Genomic DNA, 20,965 nt, shown 5'->3' with positions numbered 1-20,965 from the left:
CGCACCAGCCCCTGGAAAGTAATAGTTATGCCCTTAAAAAAAACAACCCAAAAACCCTGTGGAGAGTGAAAGCTGTATAATACAGGTGACATTGTGGCAATATATAATTCCAATTACAGTGGAACCTTGGATTAAGAGTAACTTGGTTTGAGAGCGTTTTGGAAGAAAAGCAAAGATTTTTACACATTTGTACTTTGCCCTTATTGCAAATCATTGCTTTTAAACCAAATACCGTGCACACTTCCGGTCCGTCCTTTGTCCGCGATCTGACCCACTCTGTAGGCAACGTTCTCTACTGTATACCATTGTACAGTGTATACTATATACCATATCAGTTTGCATTTGTGGATACAGTACTGTACTTTCTGCTAACCAGTATAGCACATTACTTGTACTGTAGTCTGCCTGTGCAGTATTCCTACCCTACATTTTGCTTAGTTCTGCCCTTATTTTGGGGAGAATAGATTTGGGGTGTGTTTGTGTATTTTACTAGAATAAAGGTTGTCATATTTATACATCGGGTCTTCTCTCTATAGTGCACCTCCCCCACACCAACAATTCTATTGTAAGCTAATGTGCAGTTTAATTTGCTGTATGTTTTTTACTGTACTATAATTTTATATGAACGCATTATTTTGTATTACTGTAATAAGTTTGTATAAAACACAGTAAATATTTTTGGGTTGTGGAACGAATTGTCTGCGTTTCAATTATTTCCCATGGGAAAATTCGCTTTCATATAAAAGAGTTACTTGGTTTAAGAGCGCACTCCCAGAACGAATTATGCTCGTAATCAAAGGTTCCTGTATTAGCATTTTTTCTTAAATTCTTTTACTTTCACACAAAAAAACTAATGTTAAAATTCCCTAATAAATACTAAACAGTGAACCCCTACACATACGACGACAAAGTACACAGTAAGTACCAGACAAAAAAATTTATTTTAAAAATAATTTTTTTCCCCAACAACTTGTACAGAAAAAACAAAACTGAAAATAAAATAAGAAAAGCTCTTTAGTCAACAGAAGAAAGTCATTAAATAAATAAGTTGTACTTTTTTTTTTTTTTCTCCTTTTAGTATAATCTACAATCGTTAAAAGAACACAGGCATAAAATACAAACATATCAGGATGAGGGAATTCACTGGGGCCCTCATACGCAAGAATATTTACCTTTGGGTCTTGAATAAATCATCAAGACATTAATAAAAAAAAAAAGATATATATATTTAAAAAAAAAAAAAAAAAAAAAAAAAAAAAAAAAGGCGTATGGTCATGAAACATTCAAGCTTGAAACACTGCTAACACCTGAAGCACGTGTTGGTCATTTCTGAACAATAGCAGCTGCCAAGTTGCCCCTAATACTTCTTATTGTATCTCGAGGCCATAACATTGCAACAGCAATTATGCAAAACCAATCTCTCGGTGGGGTTCGGAGAACTTCAAGGAGGAGTGCACTTATCTTAAGCGGTATACCAAGAGGCTGAGGTTTACACATTATTGTATGCTTACAATGCCTTTGCTGTGAATGGTCATTAGAAGACCCACAGTACTGAGGAGCTCATAGAGTATACAAGTGATCATATATACATTGCCGCAAGCAAAGATTTATTTCACCGCTGTTAAAATATAGGAAATTCTGGATTTTCAGAACTCTGAGATAGACGCATGAACTGTAATGACTCCATAATTCCTCTACCTGCCAGTGACAGCAGATAACATCACCATCTCCATGGCAAACATGTGCAAGGATTGCAACTGTAACAGGACATTGCAAGAAAGGGGAACAGAAGGAGGTAAAAACGGATCCAACACAAGACACTGTGGAAATAAAAACCTTTCATAAGAGTGAAAATGTAGACTGACCCTCTATAAGGGATCTATGCCTTGGAGACCTTCATTTGCATTACATTTTGGGTTTCTGACCCAGTATCACAATCAAGAGAAAACTAAAAAGGTAACAGACGTGGGACGGAAGGAGGACGAAGAACACAGAATGATAAAACGGGTAAAGTCGTATCCAGAAGAAAATGTGCGAGGATCAGGACACAGGTGGAGTATAGGTTCACAGCCTGCGGTCCTCCATGACAACTAAGGGTATGTGCAGAGTCTTGTACGCGCCTACGTATCGCCGAGACGTTGAAGATGACCCTTAAAGATGTATTCCCATCCCCAAGATCCTGTCCTAATATGTAGTAGGTGTACTAATAATAATATTCGCAAATACCTACAATTAGAAATGTAGTACAGTTCTCCTGATTCGCTGGGTCGTTACCTTATGTTCAGAGAATTGCAGGACCTTAGAAATCCATGGTTACATCCATGCATATACAGTAGTGATAATTACTTGCTAGTAGCATAACCATGGATACGTAAGGTCATGCAATGCCCTGCACATGAGGTAAGTGACATGAATGTATCAGGATAACTATACTACAGTTCTAATTGTAGGCATCTGTTAATATTACTATTACTGCATAATGGAATAGAATTCTGGAGATGGGAATAACCCTTTAAGGAAAATGCCAACAGTGCTTTTCCTAATGTGTTCTGTTTGGTTAGACAAGGGCCTCTTAAAAGGGAATATATCACCAGGGTTTTGCCACTTAATCTGACAGCATTATGTAGGGGCAGAGCTCCTGATTGCAGCAGTGTGTCACTTACTGGGCTGCTTTGTGTAGTTTTGATAAAATCACTGATTAGTCATCAATACATCATTAGAGGACTACTTTGACTCCTGCCAGGTAGTCCAGCATATTCATTCGCTTCACTACCCCACTCTGAGGAAGTCTAACGCAAGACGAAACGCGCATTGGGGTGAAGGCTGACGAGCTCCACGGACTCTCTCTCTAGGTATTCCATATCCCTTTCCATTTCTTTATACTCAGTCTCCATTGCAGTATCCCATCTGAGAACTATGCACTTTATTTTGATATCTGCTATTGGAACTCTCACTATGGAAATGCACTGCCTTTAATTTTTCTAGCATATTATTTATTGCTATTTTATGGATATGTAATTATATAATTTATAATATTTAATTTGCCTATAGTGGTCCCTCTGGTATTTATCCCTTCGTCTTTGTGGAATAACCCTGACTTTTTCAGAATTTTTTTGTTCCCATTAATTAATTTTGAAAAGTACAGTAATATTCATATTTTAAATATTTTTCTAATAAAAGACATTAATATTTTATCATATGGTGTTTTGACTCTTGTGGACAATTTCATGCCTGACATTTGTTCAGGAGAGCCTTTTGAAACTTCTAGTGTTTTTTGAGCACCTAATAAGGGGATCTTTATGATTAAGGATGATCATTAGAGGACTACTTTGACTCCTGTCAGGTAGTCCAGCATATTCAGTGCAGAAAGAAAACAGTGATTTTATCAAAATGACAGCAAGCAGCCCAAAAATGATCCATCACTGAAATCACAGGGTCTCTGCCCCTACATTATGCTGATCATAGGTGGGGGAGCAAAAACCTGGTGACAGATTCCCTTTAAGCAGCTTTTATTTGAAAGCCACCTGAGGAACGGTCAGGATATTTCTTTTGGCAGTTTCAAGGCTTTTGAAGTCTAAAAAGGTACTCCCATTTCAAAGTATCTATCCTAATATGTAATATGCGTAAAAAAAAAAATATTAGCAGATATCTTCAATTAGAAATGTAGTATAGTTCTTCTGATACAGCCATGTCTCTTCCCTCACGCGCCGGGCACAGTAGCCTAGATATCCATGGATACGACCATGAGCAACTGTCACTATATGAGTGGACATAACCATGGATACAAGCTGCAGTGCCCTGCTGATAAGGTAAGAGACATGGCTAGATCAGAACTATATTCTACATTTCTAATTGGAGGTTATTGCTAATATTCTTATTATTACACCTACTACATATGGGGATAGGCAGTTGGAGATGGAAATACCCTTTAAGTAGTTAAAAGGTTAAAAAAAAAAAACACAAACACTGACAATAATGAACTGCAGGTCGTTTTACCACTGTAGCACAAATGTTCATTCTTTTTAGCCTTTTTTGTAAGCAATTTTTCAGGCAGAAGGCGGCATTGTGTGCAAATACCCTAAAGAAGAGCAGACCTCACAATCTATTAGAGGACACAATACTTGTAATGCCACTTACATCACCATTCAGCTGAAGGAGAGATGTGTAAAATGCTTTCAAGGGGATGTCAGTAGTTTATTTTATTCCTTTGGCCTCACCTGTATAAAAATAGCAAAGCAAGCTGTACTTCCCGCAACCCTCTGCTGTTGCAGCACCAGCTCTCCACCACTGCGGCAGTGATGTCATGACATCAACAAGGACTGAGGCCCGCAATGGACAGCAGGCAATGCAGCGGGTGGGGAAGTACAGCTTACTCATTATTACATAAAGACGAGGAAATAAACACGCACGGTATGGAAAGTATTCAAACCCCTTTACATTTTTCACTCTTTCATTGCAGCCATTTGGTAAATTCAAAAAAGTTCATTTTTTTTCTCAATGTAATGTACACTCTGCACCCCATCTTGACAGACATCAGCCAAAAATGTAGGCAATTTTTTTAATCAAGAAAAACTGAAATATCACATGGTCATAAGTATTCAGACCCTTTGCTCATATTTATGCCACATGCTGTCCATTTCCTTATCCTCCTTGAGATGGTTCTACTCCTTCATTAGAGTCCAGCTGTGTTTAATTAAACTGATAGGACTTGATATGGAGAGGCACACACCTGTCTATATTAGACCTCAGTGTATGTCAGACCAAATGAGAATCATGAGGTCAAAGGAACTGCCCAAGGAGCTCAGAGGCAGAATTGTGGCAAGGCACAGATCTGGCCAAGGTTACAAAAGAATTTCTGCCATAGTCAAGGTTTCTAAGAGGACAGTGGCCTCCATAATTCTTAAATGGAAGAAGTTTGGGACCACCAGAACTCTGCCTAGACCTGGCCGTCCAGCCAAACTGAGCAATCGTGGGAGAAGAGCCTTGGTGAGAGAGGTAAAGAAGAACCCCAAGAGCACTGCACTGCTGAGCTCCAGAGATACAGTAGGGAGATGGGAGAAAGCTCCACAAAATCAACTATCACTGCAGCCTCCACCAGTCGGGCCTTTATGGCAGAGTGGCCCAACACAAGCGTCTCCTCAGTGCAAGACATATAAAAGCCCTCAGAGTTTGCAGAAAAACACATGAAAAGATATCCTGGAAGAAAACCTCTTCCAGAGTGCTCTGGACCTCAGACTTGGCCGAAGGTTCACCTTCCAACAAGACAATGACCCTAAGCACACAGATAAAATAACAAAGGAGTGGCTTCAGAACAACTCTGTGACCATTCTTGAGTGGCCGAGCATCTCTGGAGACGTGAAAATGGCCGTCCACCAATGTTCACCATCCAACCTGATGGAACTGGAGAGGATCTGCAAGGAAGAATGGCAGAGGATCCCCAAATCCAGGGGTGAAAAAAACTTCTCGCATCATTCCCAAGAAGACTCGTGGCTGTACTAGCTCATAAGGGAGGGTGCTTTTACTCAATACTGAGCAAAGGGTCTGAATACTTATGACCATGTGATATTTCAGTTTTTCTTGATAAAAACTGTTTTAAACATGTCTACATTTGTTATTTTTCTGTCAATACCTGCCATTCCTACTGTCTGTGTATTAAATTATATACACACAGTGTGCAGAATTATTAGGCAAATGAGTATTTTGATCACATTATAATTTCTAAACATAAACACCAATTGTTAGAGAACAAACCCGTGCCACACCAACAGAAATAAATATATATAATATAATATATATAATTATTCATTACTATCATAATATTATAATCATCGGTGTGGGGGTATAGTGGACCAATAGGACCATTCGGATTTTTAATATAGAGCACCAAGAAAGAAAACCGAACATAAAAATCATAAAAATATATAGTCTTTATTAATATTCAATTAAAAACAAAGATTTTATGCATATATTTTTTAAAAAAATACAACCAATGGCTGGAAAAAAGTGGCGTCACAAAAAGAGAATAATTGCATGTTAAAGTTAGGGAAATATACAAAGGTATGGGTAAAGTGCAAGGGTTTAGTTATTTATAAATATATAATTAATAATTTTTTATATATAAGTAATTCTCAGCATAGAAATAAAGATGTAAAAGTTCTAGAGAGAAGTGTGGTCAGAGGTCTTGCCATAATATATCAACCAGCACTTGTTATCAATAAAGCAACCATTATAAACCCAGAGTAATTTACCCAAACCTTAATTTGCAGGTCTAAAACTCATAAAAGGAACCAGCTCTATAGAACGACAACCTGATAGCAGATCGTCTGCTGCAAAATCAAAGTGTCAGAATCAGCACAAAGATACACATAATAGTGGGATATTTACCAGGTACCGTATATGCCGGCGTATAAGACGACTTGGCGTATAAGACGACCCCCAACTTCTGCCCTAAAAATATAGAATTTGGGATATACTCACTGTATAAGACTACCCCGCTCCCAAATGAAAAAAAGTCTGCTTTGATTGCAACATGTTAATTTTAATTCCGCGAGAGCCGTACAATATGTTTTTAGAGGGCCATTGACAGATCAATCGCTCCAATGTTCACTTAGTACAGCAAGGAATGCTCCTCCCTGCTGTATAAAGCCACAACTGGACTGAAACAATGGTACTACACTCTGCTACAAACAGACAAACACACACAATTCTGCTACAAACAGACAAACACACACAACTCTGCTACAGACAAACACATACAACTCTGCTACATACAGACAAACACATACAACTCTGCTACATACAGACAAACACATACAACTCTGCTACATACAGACAAACACGTACAACTCTGCTACATACAGACAAACACATACAACTCTGCTACATACAGACAAACACATACAACTCTGCTACATACAGACAAATACACACAACTCTGCTGCTCTGTGGGGCCTGCACCCGCGGCATCGGCGGGGGGGGGGGATTGGCAGGGCATACATCTGGGGGGTTAGAAGCAGCTCACCGGGGCCCATAATGGGCACAAGTCCCCCTGTGTTAGATATCTCCCCCATAGTGCTGCCCATGGCCCCTATATAGATCGCACAAGTCCCCCTGTGTCAGATATCGCCCCCATAGTGCTGCCCATGGCCCCTATAGATCGCACAAGTCCCCCTGTGTCAGATATGGCCCCTAGGCTGCTGCCCAAAGTAAAATAAAACCCTCTTTTCTTACCTCCTCCAGCGCTGAGCTCCCTCCTGTCTGGCTCCGTGCTTCTGTTCTTCCACTTCCTGGTTCTCAGTGCGGTCATGTGATCGGCACAGCAGGCTGAGATCTCTGCCTGCCTGATCACAGTGGAAGCAGGGACACGGGGAGAAACGCTGCAGGGGTAAGTAAAGCTTTTTTATTTTAGAATGAGCAGCAGCCTGGGGGCCAAATCTAACACATGGGGAACATGTGCGATCACACTGGGACGCAGGCTCATAGAATATGCACCGCTGCCCCAGCCCCTCACTGCGTGCGATTTCAGCACCATTGGAGATGGACAGCGGCTGTGCATATTATATGAGCGGGTGCAGGAGATCAAAGGATGCAGGCCGCAGCATTCCCCCGTGCTCCAGAGCTGCTGCCCCCACCTCCCCTGGACGCTGCAGTGTACATACACACACCCCCCCCCCTCTCCCCGTATATCCGGCGTATAAGACGACCCCCCACTGTAGCCATTATTTTAAGGGGGTAAAAAGTCGTCTTATACGCCAGTATATACGGTAATTAGTGGAGCACTGTTTCCAAAGTATAGCAAGACCCCCACCCCCTGAAGAAGATGGCAACGAAACGTGCGCGTGTCGGGGTGGGCGTCACGCTATACTTTGGAAACAGTGCTCCACTAATATCCCACTATTATGTGTATCTTTGTGCTGATGCTGACACTTTGATTTTGTAGCAGACGATCTGCTATCAGGTTGTCGTTCTATAGAGCAGTTTCCTTTTAGGAGTTTTAGACCTGCAAATTAAGGTTTGGGTAAATTACTCTGGGTTTATAATGGTTGCTTCATTGATAACAAGTGCTGGGTGATATATTATGGCATGACCTCTGACCACACTTCTCTCTAGAACTTTTACATCTTTATTTCTATGCTGAGAATTACTTATATATAAAAAATTATTAATTATATATTTATAAATAACTAAACCCTTGCACTTTACCCATACCTTTGTATATTTCCCTAACTTTAACATGCAATTATTCTCTTTTTGTGACGCCACTTTTTTCCAGCCATTGGTTGTGTTTTTTAAAAAATATATGCATAAAATATTTGTTTTTAATTTAATATTAATAAAGACTATATATTTTTATGACCCCTTGTTCGGTTTTCTTTCTTGGTGCTCTAATTTCTATACATGTTGTCCTCCTACTCCAAGCTGTATAGGCTGAGAGCCAACTACCAATTAAGTAAATCAGGTGATGTACATCTCTGTAATGAGGAGGGGTGCGGTGTAATAACAAACACCCTATATAAGGGGTGCTTAATTAATTAGGCAACTTCCTTTCCTTTGTCAAAATGGGTCAGAAGAGAGATTTCACGGCCTCTGAAAAGACCAAAATTGTGAGATGTCTTGCAGAGGGATGCAGCAGTCTTGAAATTGCCAAACTGTTGAAGCGTGATCACTGAACAATCAAGCGTTTCATGGCAAATAGCCAACAGGGTCGCAAGAAGAGTGTTGGGCAAAAAAGGCGCAAAATAACTGCCCATGAATTGAGGAAAATCAAGCATGAAGCTGCCAAGATACCATTTGCCACCAGTTTGGCCATATTTCAGAGCTGCAATGTTACTGGAGTATCAAAAAGCAGAAGGTGTGCCATACTCAGGGACATGGCCAAGGTAAGGAAGGCTGAAAAACCACCACCTTTGAACAAGAAACATAAGATAAAACGTCAAGACTGGGCCAAGAAATATCTGACGACTGATTTTTCAAAGGTTTTATGGACTGATGAAATGAGAGTGACTCTTGATGGGCCAGATGGATGGACCAGAGGCTGGATCAGTAAAGGGCAGAGAGCTCCACTCCGACTCAGACGCCAGCAAGGTGGAGGTGGGGTACTGGTATGGGCTGGTATCAAAGATGAACTTGTGGGACCTTTTCGGGTTGAGGATGGAGTGAAGATCAACTCCCAGACCTACTGCCAGTTTCTGGAAGACAACTTCTTCAAGCAGTGGTACAGGAAGAAGTCGGTATCGTTCAAGAAAAACATGATTTCCATGCATGACAATGCTCCATCACATGCATCCAACTACTCCACAGTATGGCTGGCCAGCCAAAGGTCTAAAAGATGAAAAAATAATGACATGGCCCCCTTGTTCACCTGATGTGAACCTCATAGAGAACCTGTGGTCCCTCATAAAATCTAAGATCTACAGGGAGGGAAAACAGTACACCTCTCGGAACAGTGTCTGGAGGCTGTGGTGGCTGCTGCACGCAATGTTGATCATAAACAGATCAAGCAACTGACAGAATGTATGGATGGTAGGCTGTTGAGAGTCATCATAAAGAAAGGTGGCTATATTGGTCACTAATTTTTTGGGATTTTGTTTTTGCATGTCAAATGTTTATTTCCAAATTTTGTGCAGTTATATTGGTTTACCTGGTGAAAAACAAGTGAGATGGGAATATATTTGTTTTTTTATTAAGTTGGCTAATAATTCTGCACAGTAATAGTTACCTGCACAAACAGATATCCTCCTAAGATAGCCAAATCTAAAAAAAAACGCACTCCAACTTCCAAAAATATTAAGCTTTGATATTTATGAGTCTTTTGGGTTGATTGAGAACATAGTTGTGGATCAATAATAAAAAAAATCCTCTAAAATACAACTTGCCTAATAATTCTGCACACGGTGTATAAAGTGAAGACAACCCCTTAAGGCTTAGAACTTGTCATGTTTGGCATATTACACTCCTTTTTCCGAGACAGAGGATATAGAAGAGCGCTGGCAAGAAGTGGGCACAGAGGGAAGGTCTCCGAGTAGGTGAAGGATACAATTTTAACCGATCTTTCTTCCTTACTTCTTGGGGGATTAAATTGTACTTCATCTTGAGAAAAAGAAATACTTGTCTACAGTCATAAAAACTACATTTGAAGGGACCAGCAAAGAACGGCCATTATTCTGGATCATGGCGACATCTGGAGATGGAGAGCTCAGCAGAGTGTGGATTTCCATCAGATTGCGGCTGGACCAAAAGAATATATGAGTGGAAGTGACGTTTCTTCAGGTAACTGTACAATTATTAAGATTAAAGCCCAACTGAGTAGTAGAAAATGCATACAATAGATAAATCTGTACGTACCTTTGCCATATAGGTGTATACATATATACACATTTTCCATACACATAAATATACTGTATATGTTACATATGTATACAGAAAAATACAGAGTGACAGTTATCGGTATACTTGGTAAGGTATTTCCAGCTCATTCATATCGTTCAGAGCCAGGAGCGTACGACTGCAGGATCTCCTCCATTGTCTCCTTCCTCCCTGCACAAGATTTCCCTCCCTTATAACTTAGCAATCCCTTTTCACCCTGAGTTAGGCGACATTAATTCATCCCTAATGATGGCAGTACAGCCCAGTTTATGGAATGAGTTATGGCCTTTAGTCACAGGATTAAAAACAAAACAAAAACATAAAAACGCCATAAAATACACAGCAGGTAACAAATATTCTGGGCTAGGAAATATTAAATATATTCAGTAAATGGCGAGCATTTTAACGCGCCATCTTGATTTTTACTCCAAGGCAACATCATTTACTCAGTGAGGTCCCCCATTCTGCATCTATACAAGATGCCGGTGAAATACATTAAATAACACTGAATTGTTTAAAAAAAAAAAAGTTGGCGATCTATTCGCAAAAACACAACAGAAGGCCTATCATGAACGGCAGTTAAATTAAAAAAAGGGTTAAGGGTGGAGAATGTGGGTTCAGTGTATGCATGATAATCACCTGAGCCAATCAGAGCTTCCCATGTCTGCCGTGACGGAAAGGGGAAACTGCGCTTGCGAAAACACTGCATTCTGATTGGATAGGAATCACCTGATTTGTAATGCTTATTGGTGGGCAGGCCTGTGCCCGTACCCTGTATGCTTCCAGTTTGGGGCGGAGCATGGACAATTTCCTCTTTGTCCATGTACCCACAGTTGCCCCCCACTGGTCCCATAGCTGCTCCCTTAAGGATCAGAGGTGCATTCATTACTCTTCTCATGACACTGTGTGGGAGTATTTCTGGGTCCGACTGCTATGTAGCCACGTGCGGAGCAGCCGGTATGGCTACAAACTCACGAAGGATATTTCGAGCCATTTCAATGTTGTTGTGAGCGATGAGCAAGGCTTTATTCACATCCTGCTGAGAATAGCCCTGACTCAATAAACTCTCAATCTCGCTGGAGAGTGGCGCAGATCCGACTTCACCAGCAGGTGTGGGACGGCGCTCAGAGTTCATCCTCCGCGGGAAGGGTTTTGGTGGACGCTCTGGAACAGCTGAAGACTCAAAGGCCCCTGCAAAGATGAAAACCTGGTCACGATGCAGACAAGGAACAATATGGACAACAAACCGAACAGAAGAGAATGCGGCCTGTGTGTGCAACCCACTGCCAGCTAACAAGTGTCATCCAGAATTGTAGACTGGAATACATGTTTAGTGGAACCCGTACCGGTCAAGGGCCGGCATCTTCACACTACACAAGAGGTCTGTGAATAGGGGGAAGGTCTGTCAACTAGACCCCTACCGACTACATGGTGATGATTTACCATCATAAGCATATCTTGCAAAAGGCTGAGATTCACATACTGGAAAACCCACATACAAAATATATGAATATTTTGATGGCGAAACTTAAAAGCCAAGTTTCGGGTTACATCTCACCAGAAAGTGTTCATCTATGAAAAAATTAATAAATTGTAACAAGACTATTTGGAAAGGAAAATATGATGACCCCTGTTGCTGCCGTGACAGGTTTCCTGTGAACGCTGGCAGAGTGAAAGCACTCACAGAAGATCTGTATTTCTCCTGATCAGAGAGAGATGCTGAAGCATCGCTCTGATCAGCAGAAGTGATCAGACTGTGCAGGCATAAAGTCCCCTAAAAAGGGAACTAGTAAGATTCATAACAAAATAAAATATGCAAGTTTAAAAAACAAATTAAAAAAAAAAACCCACACAAAATAATAATAATAATAATAAATAATATAATAATAATAATACACATTTGGTATCACTGAGTTCAAAAATGCTCGATCAAAATATACAATTTTTCTAATCGATAAACCGCATAATAAGAAAAGAAAATATCAAAAAGTCAGAATTATGGTTTTTTTTGTTGCTGCCACATTGCATTAAACATGTGATTATACCATTTTTGTGTAGATGTGATTGATTTTATTAAAAACACCAGCTCAAGAGACGCAAAAAAAAAAAAATAAGCCATCACTAAGATCCTGCAAAATGAGAACGTTACGGGGTTTTGGAAAATTGTGTGTTTTTGGACAAACTTTTGATTTTTTTTCACCACTAATAAATGTAAAATATACATGTTTGGAGAATCTACAAACTTGTACTGACCTGGGGAATCATTAGTTTTTCAAATTAGTGAACATGGTAAATAAAACCCCTCCAAAACTACTGAGCAATTGCAGGTTTTTTTTTACAATTTCACAGCTCTTGTTTTTTTTTCCCATTTTCCAGTACAATATATGTGGCAGAGTGAATGGCGTCGTTCAAAAGTGCAACTCGTCCTGCAAAAAAAACAAGCCCTCATATGGCTATATTGACGGATAAATAAAAACGTTATGGCGATTGGATGAAGAGGAAGAAAAAACGAAAAATTGCAGGGAGGGGTGCAGATTAAAATATAACCATTTTTATATTTTTTCCATAACTTTATAGTACATAGGATAAGAAATTTTGTAATATATATCAGAGAAACCTGCTTCTTTCTTCTATAGATATTTCATTGTCAAAATCCCCAATTCCTTAGTAAACATAATAAACACAGCCTTTCCCATTCCTAAGATACGAGAAGACACTTGGTGCTATAAAGTTCAATGGAGAACGGAGGATATATTTATGTTTAGCTTCTCCCATCATTTCCAATGTATGATCTGAATACAGATTTTAGAGATTATTTTTTATTCCACAAATTGAGAGTGAAATATTCAACGCAGGAGGAGAAAATGGCAGATTTGTCTGATAAGTAACTATGTAACATATCTTCGGTTGGGGGAAAAAAAAAAAAAAAAAACTTCGGTCCATCCAGTTCAACTTTCTTCCACCAATTATACATTTCATTCAAGTTCCTTATTTTTATTTTGTATTAATTTATTAAATAAAAATTAAAATGGCGGTTACACTCTAATTCCTAATCAAATAACTCAAATCGGGCATTTTAAGTACACACTGTTTTTGATGCATTTTTTTCTGCAGCAAAACCTAATCTCTTATCAATAGAAATCTGCATTTTTCCCTGCTTTTTGGTGTGCCATTTGTCTACAGATTATGTTTAAATAAAGATAGTTTCATTCAACAAAACACACCCTTTGTGAACATAGGCGAACTGTTCCTTCCTTCCCTTCTTCCAGGAGCCATACCTTTTTTCACTTTTACGTTAACATAACCATATGAGGGTTTGTTTTTTACAGGCCAAGTTGAAGTTTTAAATGACACCACTTTTTCATGTGATGCATTTTTGTCACACAGAATTTTTTCTCCCTCTCCAGTATACTGGAGAGTGAGAAAAAATTCTGTGTGACAAAAATGAAAAAAAAAAAAAAAAAACAAAAAAAAAAGTGCAATTCCGCCATTTTAAAAAAAAAAACAAAACAAAAAACAACCAAAAACCCTCACATAATCAAACAAACGAGGTTAGGTGTTTATTATACTGTAAAAGTGACCCGACAGTTCTTCAGGTCAACACAGTTCTGGCAATACCAGACATGCATTTTTTCTTTACTCAAGTTGTATAATTGCAAATAATATATATATACATATACATATATACACACATATACACACACACACACATATAGAGAGATAACTGTCTAACTGACAAAAGGTTTGGACACACCTTCTCCTTCAAAGAGGTTTGTTTTATTCTCAGGATTCTGAAAATTGTAGATTCACATTGAAGGCATCAAAATTATGAATTGACACATGTGGAATGAAATACTTAACAAAAAAGTGTGAAACAACTGATAATATGTCTTATATTTAGGTTCTTCAAAGTAGCCACCTTTTGCTTTGATTACTGCTTTGCACACTCTTGGCATTCTCTTGATGAGCTTCAAGAGGTAGTCACCGGAAATGGTTTTCCAACAGTCTTGAAGGAGTTCCCAGAGATGCTTAGCACGTGTTGGCCCTTTTGCATTCACTCTGCGGTCCAGCCATCTCAATTGGGTTCCGGTCTAGTGACTGGAGACCAGGCCATCTGGCGTAGCACCCGATCACTCTCCTTCTTAGGCAAATAGCCCTTACACAGCCTGGAGGTGTGTTTGGGGTCATTGTCCTATTGAAAAATAAACTATGGTCCAACTAAACACAAACCGGATCGAATAGCATGCCGCTGCAAGATGCTGTGGTAGCTATGCTGGTTCAGTATGCCTTCAATATTGAACACAATCACACCTCCTCCTCCATGCTTCACGGTGGGAACCCGGCAGGTAGAGTCCATCTGTTCACCTTTTCTGCATCGCACAAATACACAGTGGTTGGATCCAAAGATCTTAAATTTGGACTCATCAGACCAAAGCTCAGATTTCCACTGGTCTAATGTCCATTCCATGTGTTCTTTAGCCCAAACAAGTCTCTTCTGCTTGTTGCCTGTCCTTAGCAGTGGTTTCCTAGCAGCTATTTTACCATGAAGGCCCGCTGCACAAAGTCTCCTCTTAACAGTTGCTCTAGAGATGTGTCTGCTGATAGAACTTTGTGTGGCATTGACCTGGTCTCTAATCTGAGCTGCTGTTAACCTGCGATTTCTGAGGCTGGTGACTCAGATAAACTTATCCTCCGCAGCATAGGTGACTCTTGGTCTTCCTTTCCTGGTGGGCGGTCCTCATGTGAGCCAGTTTCTTTGTAGTGTTTGATGGTTTTTGCCACTGCACTTGGGGACACTCAAAGTTTTCCCAATTTTTTAGACTGACTGACCTTCATTTTTTAAAGTAATGATGGCCACTCGTTTTTCTTTATTTAGCTGCTTTTTTCTTGCCATAATACAAATTCTAACAGTCTATTCAGTAGGACTATCAGCTGTGTATCCACCAGACTTCTGCACCACACAACCGATGGTCCCAATCCCATTTATAAGGCAAGAATTCCCACTTATTAAACCTGACAGGGCACACCTGTGAAGTGAAAACCATTTCCGGTGACTACCTCTTGAAGCTCATCAAGAGAATGCCAAGAGTGTGCAAAGCAGTAATCAAAGCAAAAGGTGGCTACTTTGAAGAACCTAGAATATAAGACATATCAGTTGTTTTATACTTTTTTGGTCAAGTATTTCATTCCACATGTGTTAACTCATAGTGTTGATGAAACCGTTAAAGCAGATTGTTATTTTCTGTCCACATACTTTTGGACCACCCTGCATATATAATATAATATAATTATATATATATATATATATATATATATATATATATATATATATATATATATATATATATATATATATATATATATATATATATATATATATATATATATATATATATATATATATATATATATATATTTATTTATTTATTTTTTCATTTTGTTGCTTGCGTGGCCATTTTCTTTTTGAGACCCACCCATACTGATTTTCATTTTTGGCTAATGGAGCAGTGCGAGGGCTTGTTTTTCTGCACCCCAAGCAATGTTAGTGATCCTATTTTGGGGTAATTTCGAGGTTTTGATCACCCCTTTTTTTCAATCTTGTGTTCTTTTTCTAATTTCAGCGTTTACCTATCAGGATAATGAATTTTATATTTTATAGATTGTGTATTTTAATTTTTCTTGTTTCTTTATCTTTAAATGGGAAAAAAGGGGTTGAGTCAAACATGTATTTTTTTTTTTTTTAAAAACATTTTACTTTTGCAGTCCTCTTGGGGAACTTGACCCTGCAATTGATCACTTGTGCGTTACATAGTAATACCACTGTGTATAGCAAAAACCATGGTCTTCTGTGAAAGTCGCGCAGTGCCTGTTCATAGAAGTATCGTCTTCACAGGGATCTTCAGTAGATCACAAACCCACAGGCATTATGGCAACCAATCAGCACCACGTTGCAGGGGTGCAAATGGGTGGTTCAAATAGTGTTCACCCCGGGGCTGTAAATTCCACCGCCACAAACTGACAGCGGCATTTGACAGGTTAACAGCAGAGGGCGACTGTTTGAGGATAAGATTATGGAATAACACAGCCATCATCTGCCAGAAAAGATGTGGGCTCAGCTCCTGAGTCCGCATTAAAGACAGGTAGCCGACATATGAAGAACCTGTATGACATGTCAGTAAAGGGTTAAATATGGCCTGATGTACCTGCTCCAGGGTCTCTGCCAGCAATGCTGGTACTAAAGGCAGGAACGGCATTGGAGATATCAGAAAGTGTGCGTCGGGCTGGAGCTAATGGCAAGTTGGATTTTGGGATATCATAGCCATCATCGTCGTCATCTTCTGGCCCATTACTGGATGCCGCACAGCATTCTTCTGCACAGAAAGCAAAAACAAAGACAATCATGATCACACTACGGTAACAGTTACTAGATTTCACATCACAATCTATTCACTAAGCAGATCATAGACCCAATGTACTAAGAAAATGTACCATAGTATTTACAAAGCAAGCTCAATCTCCACTCATCTAGTCTGAGTGACATCTCCTCAGTGTACCGCCTCCCTGCTGCTGCTGAGATCTCACACTGCTCAGTACAATTTATTTTGGTCTAAAGAAGACTTTTTCAGACAGATTGCTAAGGAGTCAGCGGTCAGTCTGAAAAATCACGATCTGTGCTGGAACAGTCATAGATAGATGCCTTCATTCAGTCTTTAGGTACGTTCAAACTTTTTTTTTCGACCTCTGCACTGCCAAATGTGAGCCTATATGCTGAGAAGAAAGGGCAGCATGCTGCAGTCTGCTCCTATTTACGAGGGGCGATCCAAAAGTAATGATAATCGGTTATTTCTATTGCACACAGAAATTAAAATAAAATGTTTTCTTCGCTCTTAGGTACCCACTAGTCCAGGGTAAAAAAAAAAAAAAAATCACTTAAATAAGCCACGATTCCCGGGACCTACATTCATTTGAATATCAACTGCTGAGGAGTGAACATCAAAATGGAAAAAAACGAGCTCAGAGCTGTCATCAAATACCTCTGCTTGAAAAAAATGACTACCAAAGACATACACAGCGACGTGGTGGAAACATTGGGGGACTCTTCTCCTCCATATTCCACAGTTGCACGCTGGGCCAAGAAATTTAAGCTGGGAAGAAGATGAACATCGTGAAGGACGCTCATCCACATCCCTCAATGAAGAAAACGTGAAAAAAGTTGAAGTTGTATTGGCAGATCGAAGAATGACTATCAGGCATGTAGCTGAGGTCACAGGGATCTCATTTGGCAGTATTCAAAGAATCCTTGCAAAAGAATTGCATATGAGAAAGGTCTACGCGCGTTGGGTGCCAAAAATGTTAACAGACGAGCAAAAGAAGAAACGAGTTGACATTTCAATAGCAAATCTCGAAACGTTCCAAGCAGACAAGGAGAATTTTTTGTCACGTTTTTTGACCATGCACGAGACCTGGATCAACCACTTTGATCCTGAAACTAAAACAACAATCGATGACATGGAAACGAGCTGACGCCGAAGAAATTCAAAGTGTCAAGCTCAGCAGGGAAGGTTATGGCGGCCGTTTTTTTGGGATGCTGAAGGAATTATTATGGTGGACTATTTGGAGAAGGGAGCCACTATTACGGGCTCCTATTACGCAGAACAAATAAGATTGCGGGAGGCTATCAAGGAGAAAAGGCGAGGCAAACTGCGGGCTGGAGTGCTGTTTCACCAAGATAATGCGCCGGCTCACAAAGCTGCAGTTGCCATGGCAACCATTCAAGAAGCAGGCTTTGAACTGGTGGAACACCCCTCCAGCCCCTAGTGACTTTTCTCTTTCCTCGCCTCAAGGAACACCTCCGGAGCAAGAAATTTGACGACAATAGCGACGTGATAACCGCTGTTGGGGATTTTTTTTGAGGGTGAAGATCAAGAATTTTTTTCGAAGGGAATTCTAAGTTTAGAAAAGAGATGGACTAAATGTAGAGACTTGTTAGGAGACTATGTAGATTTTTTTTTTTTTTTTAATATATTCATTGTGTTTATTATTATCATTACTTTTGGATCGCCCCTCGTACAGGCTGGACTATGGCATGGAAATAGCAGACGGTTCCTGCACCTGTCCGCTATGTGAGCAAGCACAGTGAGCTGCACACAAGACCAGGCAATTTCTACATCCGCAGACGTGACTGGCTCGAGTTTTACAATGGCTATAAGAATATAACAAAAAATAGTAGATACACAATCCCTCTGACCCACAATAACTAGAATAACCCTTTACTTAAGTAGTTATTAAATGGTTTTCAGTATTTTGTATTAATTGTTGCATTGTTTCTCAGAGCAGAATGTGGCTTTCAAAGTAAAAAAAGGATGGGGACTAGAGATGAATGAACCCGAGGTTCGGTATTTGGTCTTCGTACTGAATACAGGTTTACAATCCCCCCCCCCCACTGCCGATTTCAGGCTTGGATGCTTTACGTACGCTGACCACTCTCGTGAGCATCGCTGTGCTCGGGTACACTCAGTGCGAGCCGCTTGTAGTGTGTGATCGGCTCCCACTGGGGGTAACAACAGCGTGATCGGATGTAGTCTGCACCAAACAAAAAACAAATGAATGAATGAATGAACGAACGAACGAATGAATGGAAAAACTCCGTCCACCTGCCTCCGTAAGTGATCTGTTAATGGTTGGCTGCATGTGGGTGGAGACCCAAACAGCCCAATTAGAGATTTTCACTGGGGTTCAGGTAAAGTTTGGGTCCAGAACAGAACTTTATCTAAAGTCCAGATGAAGTGAACTTCCACAGGTCTGCTCAACTCTATTGGGGACCAATGCTCTAGGGTAAGGATAGCTTAATGTACACTAGTAGTATTAAAAGTATATGCTGACATACTCCCAGGCAAAATGAAGCATAAGTGCAAATAATCCACAGCACTTATCCATTACTTCTTAGTAGTGACACTTGACCGCCAGCCTGAATGTGCGTTTTGCTGGGGTATGTTCGAGGGACCCGCAAAGAAGCCTAAATGAAACATGCATTGTGCCTGGAGATCATGTGTCACAGCTAAGGACCCATGACGAAGCCAAAGTGAAATGCACATTATGCCTGGAGGTCTGGTGTCACAACTAAGGACCCCCAAGGAAGCCCAAGTGAAACGTGTGTTGGGGCTGGAAGTCACAGCTAAGGAGTAATGGGTAGGTGCTGTGGATTATACGCACTTATACTTTTAATATTGCTTGTTTATATTATGCTATCCTTACCCCTAGAGATGGACCTTTAAACTCCCATTTTTCTTCTAAGAATTAGAAAGTTATGGAAGCTACAGGCGGATTTCTGCTTTGCTTCCTATATGTGCTTTTTCTCATATACCTTTTATAGCGGTCAATATTCATATGGATATGGCTAATCAAGTGATGACTTATGAGAAAATCCTGCTCGTCAGGAATATGAAGCTTCCCATCTCTGTACCAGGCTCTGATCACAGTATGGATTACATAAAAGGCAGGGAAGAACACTGCGTGTAGAGACATTTGTATGAGAGGCTGGCACCGATACACCAACACCAAGTGTGAAGGACATGCATTCAGTGTATGTAACAATAATACTACATTTTTTTTTTTTTTTCATATATTTCACTCTTTAACAATTACGACGAAACAGGAAAGACAAGTTGACTACTAGCAGACACTGGCTGACATGAAGGGACCAGCATGCTATCAGGGATGGGACCTTATGATGGAAGGGACCATCATAACCGCACATACACCGGCACTCCTGCATGCACGCACCATCACCACACATACACCGGCACTCCTGCATGCACGCACCATCACCGCACATACACCGGCACTCCTGTATGCACGCACCATCACCGCACATACACCGGCACTCCCACACGCACCATCACCGGCACTCCCACACGCACCATCACCGCACATACACCGGCACTCCCACACGCACAATCAACGCACATACACCGGCACTCCCACACGCACCATCAACGCACATACACCGGCACTCCTGCATGCACGCACCATCACCGCACATACACCGGCACTCCTGCATGCACGCACCATCACCGCACATACACCGGCACTCCCGCACCCACCATCACCGCACACACCCTGACACTACCGCACGTATCACCGCACACGCCCCGGCATTACCTCTGACTTCCCCGCTGACAGCGCGACTCCCTTCAGTTGCTGGGTGGAGCTGATAGTGAGCGGCGGTGTTCTACTGCCGCTCCTGTCAGCTTCATGTAGCAGAGCTGAAAGCGTCGCGGGACCTCTGTGGATTACATTGGACCTGGAGGGGTATTTGGGAATTTTAATAAAGTGGTGAAAAAGAGGGTGTTTTTTTTTGTCTTTTATTCCAAATAAAGTATTTTTTTGGGTGTGTGTATTTACTTTCACTTACAGGTTAATCATTGGGGTGTCTCAGACGCCTGCCATGATTAACCCCTTATTACCCCGATTGCCACTGCACCAAGGCAATTCGGGATGAGCCGGGTAGAGTCCCGGGACTGCCGCATCTAATGGATGCAGCAATTCCGGGCGGCTGTTGGCTGATATTTTTAGGGTGGTGGGCTCCCCATAATGTGGG

General features: G+C 40.6%; 1 protein-coding gene across 1 annotated transcript in view; it reads right to left on the bottom strand.

The window, feature by feature from the left end:
• Positions 1-8,307: 8,307 nt before the first annotated feature.
• CBL (Cbl proto-oncogene) overlaps positions 8,308-20,965 on the bottom strand; it is a 103,780-nt gene continuing 91,122 nt past the window's right edge. Inside the window, exons 15-16 of the mRNA XM_075328863.1 lie at positions 16,569-16,736; positions 8,308-11,556 (exon numbers count right to left, since the gene is read on the bottom strand). Of these exons, the coding sequence (XP_075184978.1) occupies positions 11,297-11,556; positions 16,569-16,736 (428 nt within the window). The 3' untranslated portion in view covers positions 8,308-11,296. The remainder of the gene's footprint in view (positions 11,557-16,568; positions 16,737-20,965) is intronic.

Source organism: Anomaloglossus baeobatrachus, chromosome 11 (assembly GCF_048569485.1).
Source record: "Anomaloglossus baeobatrachus isolate aAnoBae1 chromosome 11, aAnoBae1.hap1, whole genome shotgun sequence".
NCBI classification, from domain to species: Eukaryota; Metazoa; Chordata; class Amphibia; order Anura; family Aromobatidae; genus Anomaloglossus; species Anomaloglossus baeobatrachus.
The sequence above is the reverse complement of the archived record's forward strand: the minus strand, read 5'-3'. Positions and strand labels throughout refer to the sequence as shown.